The following is a 6542-nucleotide window of genomic DNA, read 5'->3' on the forward strand; positions in this document are numbered from 1 at the left end:
AACTCCTCATATTCTGTGACTCTGTGATTTTTCTTGTGCTGCAAGATCCCCTCCATGGGCACGACAGGAGTCATCTCTGAGCTAAAATCTCAGAAGTGTAGAAAGAAGTGTAGAAAGGAGCCCATTTTTCACTAATAACAAATAAACTTTATCGTTCAGTAGAAGGATTGTTTTAGCTTTTATTGAAATATTTTCATTGCAGGCTTCGTGAGCTTCTGAAGGCAGAGGAAAGTAAGTACGTCATTGAGATGGAGGCACTTGAGGAAAGAAAAGAGGAGAAACTAGAGAAAATGAGGGAGCGAGTGGAATTCCTGAGAGAGAAGAGAGAAAAAGAAAGACAGCAGCTGGTGGCTGAAAAAAGAGAGCAGCAATTCAGGTATCTCATAAAATAGAATTTGGGTTAAGTAAATACAAAGAGGCAATTTGACAAAAAGGTGTCAGTAATAATCTGAGGAAGGAGAGGTGAAAGCAGTTTAAATGATAAAACACTTAAAAATCATGTGGTTTAGGTAGAGGTTTATGAGCTTTGCTAGAAGCTATGTTGCTTGCAGTGGAGCAGAGTAAAGTCCTTTTCTGACTTTTGATGAATGAGTGCAGCCTAAAAAGACCAGGGATTCAAATTTGTGATGGCATAATGCTCAGTAAAGTGTTTGAGAAATGTTTTTATTAACAGAGATGAAGGCAACAGGTACAGAGAACTGTCCCATCTCCATTATTTGATTGAAGTGTTGAGATACCATGAGCGTATTTTTGCAGCTGCAGTGCCAAAAGCCTCGCCCTGTGTGAGCATCCAAGTCAGCTGTTTTTGTGCTGGCATATGGTTTTATTTCAGCTTTCTATTATTGGACTGAAAAGGGTTCATAAAAGGTTAATTTGGGCTAAATCATGTTTATTAAGCTGATACATTGAAGATCCTTGGAAAGGTAAGACTGTTCAAAAAGACAATGTTTTTATTTATCGCACACAAGCCAAAGCTAAAGGGTTTAACGCAGCCTGAAGTGCTGTGCCAAGTCTTCCTGGATGCTGAGCTTGGCAGCGTTTTTTGAAGTCATTAAGATTTGTCATTGCTTATCAGGCCCTGAGGCCTTGGCATGAAATCTGAGCTGTTCATTTCTTGGAAATCTGGTTTTCTGAGGAAGAGATGAAAATAATATTAATGTAACTTAATTGTGATCACTTGAAGTGTCTCTTCTGAGTCTCCCACAGTGCTATGGAAATCCATGACACCTGCTTCTCAGTGTGCAGAGGCTGGGGATAAAAATCAACACTTGTTTTCTCTTGTGTGTAAACTCTAATTAACTAATTTCACAGATAAATTTTGGTTTCTTAAATACGGGGTTTATAGATCAAGAAAGGTGTTAAAGCAGTGTGAGCACTTCTAAACTCACATGCTGGCTTCTACGTAGGGCCCTTGCAATTTATAATTCCTACTTTGTTCTCCACCCATCACACAAAGTGTTTGAAATTCATGTTTAGAGTGTGGAGTGCCTTTCATTTTGTACTTGTAGCTTGTCTTACATGCCAAGGAGAAGGTATTCAGCTTGAGATTTAGACACCTAAAGGTAAGTGTTGAAGTGTTGGTATCTTTATATTCACTGGGAATCTGAAATCGTGTTCTACTCAGTGAATCTTTGTTGAGATCAGGAGTTAAAGGAACCTAAAGTAGGCCTAGAGCAGACACATACTGGTTTGTCAGCTGAGCTGCACCCAGCCTCTACTAATTGCATTGGTTAGGTCCCCCTGGTTAGAAATGGATTTTAAATCACGTGTGAATTCCTCTTTAGATGCCTGATTTCAGCTATTTCAATTGCAAAATGAATCCCAGTGAATCTCATCATCTGATGATACGTACTTGGACTTCTATGCTGCAGTTGCCTGTCTTAATGTCTCAAATCCTATTTCTGATGATCTCTCCTTTGCAAGACAGATACTTTTCTTCAGGTATACGCTTATAAATATCTTAAAGTCTTCTCTGTCGTTTTTCAATGAGAGAGGAAATCTCTACTGTGGCGGTCAGTTCTGGTTAGATTTAGCAACTTCTAATATATGAATCTGAATATACTTGTCATCTTTAAGTAGTCCCAAATCTGTTTCCCACCCCTCCTTGTTACCTGTTACTCTTCTTCCTAAGCCATCCAAATGGTCTCCAAACCTTTTTGACTGTGCATATGTCCTCGTTTCACTGGGATTGAATCATAAAATTCAGTTTTCTATTCAGGAGATCTGCATTTCTGAGAGAACCACAGTGTTGGATTCAGTGAAAACAAGTTGCTTTTGGTTTTTGGCTGAAATAGTTATTTTCCTCAAGTAGCTGGTGAGACTTTATTTTGAAAGAATTCTGAGGAGGATGTTGATAACGCTGATGTTTTGGTGTAAACATAACTTGGCGATAACCAACTCAAGGACTGTTTCTAATTTTTTTTTGCCTGCCCCTGTGCTCCCCAGTCTTTCGGGTTTGTTTTTTTTTCTCTTTCTGCACAAGAAGTTGGGAGGGGACATAGCCAGGAAACCCAAGTGTGATCCAAGCTGGGCAACAGAATATATCAGAAGGTATTGTATTCCATAACCATCACACTTGCTATAAATTGGGGCTTTTGCTGGGGACAGTCTTTTTCTTCCAGTGGCTGCCATCTCCAGAAGGTCTAGCTCATTCGATCCCTGACGTACAGCACAAAAGAAATAAAAAGAGGATGAGGTAAAGATGAAATAAACACTGGTTTTGTTTTCAATTGTTATAATTTTTAATTAATAGTTTTATTTTTAACGTTCTCTATTAGTTGGGGCTGCAGCCTCAGGTTATAGATTTAACAGCTTTTCGGTAGTGGTGTTAGTCAGGATGAGTCCTTTGTCACAAGGTCAGAGAGGGCCCAGTCCTTGGGCCACTGGAATTAATTTTTGTGAAGGGCTACAGCTTATATGAAAAGATACTCGGCCAGTTTTAGCCCAAGGGTGTGTTCATCATTGGTATCTTTAAAGCAAATTGCAGTGTCTTAAGATTTGCATAAAACGTATTGCATCCTCTTTCTTGTGGTAACTTCAGAAGCATCCACAGAGAGAATGTTGTTATCACAGCAACTTTGTACTGCAGCCGTAAAATGCAGAAATAACTGGGAGGTGGCAGAATAAATGCAGTTTCTGTCATTGGGAAGTGGCTACACACAGGCACAATTTTAACATTAAGAAGCTTAAATGGCAAAGTGAGGAAGAAAAACAGCCATCTGGGAGAGCAGATGTTTATAGGTTGCTGTAAAAGCTGCTTTGAAGGAATTATTTTGATGAAATCAAGCAATTACAGGGTTATTTTCTATTAAAATTCTAACCATGCTGAACTTTTATTTAACTTCCCTTCCCCTCTGAGAATTCAATTAAATTCAGATTAGTTTATAATAATGAAAAAGAATAATTCTTATTCCTTCACTGCTGAGAGAACTTTGATCCCGTTGTGTTAAGGTAATACAATTCTTTCTAACGGTGTAAGATTTCAAATCCTAATAACCAGAACATATGAGAAATATGTTTTTGTTAATATTATTTCATCCTGTGGCCTGTTATCACCACAAACTCCTACCCAGGAGTTGGAAGAGGGATCCCAGTGTTAAATTGTAAGAATTGTAAGTATTCATCTTGACCTTGAGCACCACATAACAGGGCTGGCCAAGATACGAAAAAAATGTCCCTTATCAGCTTTGTTTCCATGAGATTTGAGCATTGCAGTCTTGGTGGAAATGCAGCTTTCCCAAACTGAAAACTGATTCCAATATTCTATCCCAGTAAAGCAGGACAAGAGGGTACAAGCCCAGCTCTTGTGGAGGAACGCAACATTTAGTTAGAAGATGTGGTGCATCCTAGGATTTGAGGAGAAAAGTGCTAAGTGTGGCAGGTTTTATCTTGTAAAGACTTGGTGTTGATGAAAGGGGACTTGACAAATTACTGCTGTTTCTTCTCGGACGGGAACAGTTAAGAGGTGAGAAACGCCTCCTGGATATCAAACAAAATGAGAATTTTGTTTTCGTGATGCTGCTCTCCCTTTTATTGTGTGTATAGCACTTAGCACTTGCCTCTGTGTCCCTGGGTGCTTTACAGATAGGGGATGAAGAGAGAGATGTAGCAGTCCTTCCCCTCCGGGGTCACAGCTCTGATTTTGCACCGCTCCACTGTATGTCTGAGTGCTTGGATGGCTCTTGCTGTGAGAACAGGGCTCAGCACTGTCACTTTTTCTGTCTGTCAGCAGCTTGTTCCACTGGTCCTGAACAGGAGGAGAGCAATTTGAGGAAATACTCTTTGCGGTTTACAAGCCCTAAGTAATTTTTACTAGGCTGGAGTTTTATTGGTAAAGCTTTGGAAGGTCTTATAAGCCAACACATAATTATTACACACTGGTAGTTGCCTCAGCTGTATATTAAGATACCAGGAGCTGTGCTCAGTCTACGAAGGAGGTGATGAAGGAGCAGTGTCAAGTAAAGAAACCACTATTCTAGAGCATCATCTTGCTGGGTTTGGGGCAGAAATGAGTTATAGACCACCAGTTACATCTGTTTGCCTCATTGGCAGTGGATATAGCAATTAACCTCGGGGAGAAGCCAAATATACATCAGTTTTGTCGTCTCCATAGAGGTGTGAATCCATTCCCCTAGATGGAGAATAACATTCCTATTAATTCTATACCCGAAACCCAGGTCGGGGAATATAGGTGTGGGTTTAGATGGAGACAGCACTTGTACTGGACTTAAGATTCTGTTAGAAAAGTTACAACTTTGCAAAGACCACAGAACATGGGAAAGCAACCACCAAACAGCTACTTTTAGTGCTGGAAAACTTAATTTTGCTTTTAACTGAAAAAAAAAACAACCCTAAAATCTTAGGCAATGGAATGGATTCAGATTTTGTTTCATTGCTGTCATTGTGAAAATTAAATAACTATCCTGATTTGAAGACTGATCTTACCCTGAGATAGTTGCTTGATGAACAGTGAGTATTTTTGCTACGTGGGATTGTCAGCTAAATGTGTACAGTAATAGTACTTCACACTGTAACTACTGCTGTTATGCAGTGGTTCAAGATTAAGGCAATGATACTTTACTATGTCTGCTATGAATTCCTAAACAGCGTTGCAATAATCTGCAGAAGATGGTTTCATTCAGTGTGAAATTGCGAGGTATTTTATTACTTCATTGTTCCTGTGTGTCTACTGCACATCTTCAGAGCTTACAGATCCTTAATGCTTGCAGATCTTCATTGTCTGCTAGTTTCACATCTTGATTTTATGAAAATCTGTATCCTGGTTATAGAACAGAATGAAAGGGCTTGTATACTGTTCAGATTAAACGTGGTTTAATAGCATGTGTTGATCTCAGCAGTGCTTTGTTTGCGAAAATGAAAGCAGAATCTGTAAATAGTTGAGTGTTCTTCAACTGAAGGTAGATCCCTGTTTATATGCAACTTGGTTGCAGTGAGTAAATGAAAATTGAAAGCTGCATTACTTGTTTGACTTCCTAGCTTTTCCAGACTTTCATTGCAGCTTTTCTGAATTATCCCACAAAAAAATAATTTAAAAAAATTACTGAATTTCTAGTGGTTCTTGTTCAATTGTGTAACCTAAATTTCCAGTCTCGGAGTATTTTCTGAATATGAATGAGCTTTTAAGTGACAAATAAACCTATTCCAAGGCTTCATTTGAATAAAGAGCTACCTACGTGTTTGAGCAAATGTAGTATGCATGTGTGTTATATGTTTTAAGATGGAAAAGCCTCCATCACACTCCTCCAGGATTGCTTATTAGATTTATTTTATTTTATTTTTCAACTTTCCTGTTGCCTTTCAGGCAACAAAGTGATGAGCTTCGTTTGGAGTGGATAAAGAAGCACCAGGTGCAATTGTGCGAGGACCAGCTGGCCCAGCTAGCTCTGAAGGAGGAGTTGAAAAAGAAACAGAAGGAGGAGGAGAAAATATTTGCAGAGCTGTGGAAAGAGAACAGGTTGGCGAAGGAAAAGCAAGAGGTGATGGAGATGCAGAAATCAGAAATCAGGAAATCCTGCATGTGCTCAGCGCCCAGGTAGCGGCGCTCAGTGCTCACAAAGAGGAGGAGAAGCGGCTGAAGGAAGAAGAGGCCAAATTGCTGGTAATTTCCATATCGTTCTCAGTTCAGGGTTGTGTATAAGGCCCTCCTAATGATAGGCTTAGTAGACATTTAGATTAATCCCTACCTTATTTGTATCTTCACTGATTCCATTAGTATCTGAGACTGTCCTATTATGCTAAGCCTCTTTTCCAGAGCTGTGGCAAATGCATTCCTGTTTACAGAGCGAAATACATCTTTTGAAACTTAGCATTGTAAAGGATTTTGGCATTCAAAGCCTCTCACGGCCTTTGTGGGAAACGAAAATGTTTTCAAGCTTTTTGCCGGGCAGCTTTGCAATTTTCTGATTTAAAGTTTCCCACAGGATAGCTCTTGAGTGTCGTGTCCCAGCTGTAATGCACAACACCAGATCTCAGACCCCAATACGTGTTTAACCATCACAGTAAGTGCACTGGGAGGAAGCAGC

General features: G+C 39.6%; 1 protein-coding gene across 1 annotated transcript in view; it reads left to right on the plus strand.

The window, feature by feature from the left end:
- Positions 1-202: 202 nt before the first annotated feature.
- The window catches only part of LOC104536990 (coiled-coil domain-containing protein 11-like), a gene marked incomplete at its 5' end in the record, with an annotated part of 11788 nt that continues 5448 nt past the window's right edge, over positions 203-6542 (plus strand). Inside the window, 3 exon segments of the mRNA XM_010179746.1 lie at positions 203-376; positions 5822-6012; positions 6015-6118. Of these exon segments, the coding sequence (XP_010178048.1) occupies positions 203-376; positions 5822-6012; positions 6015-6118 (469 nt within the window).

Source organism: Mesitornis unicolor, unplaced genomic scaffold, assembly GCF_000695765.1.
Source record: "Mesitornis unicolor isolate BGI_N332 unplaced genomic scaffold, ASM69576v1 scaffold43072, whole genome shotgun sequence".
NCBI lineage: Eukaryota > Metazoa > Chordata > Aves > Mesitornithiformes > Mesitornithidae > Mesitornis > Mesitornis unicolor.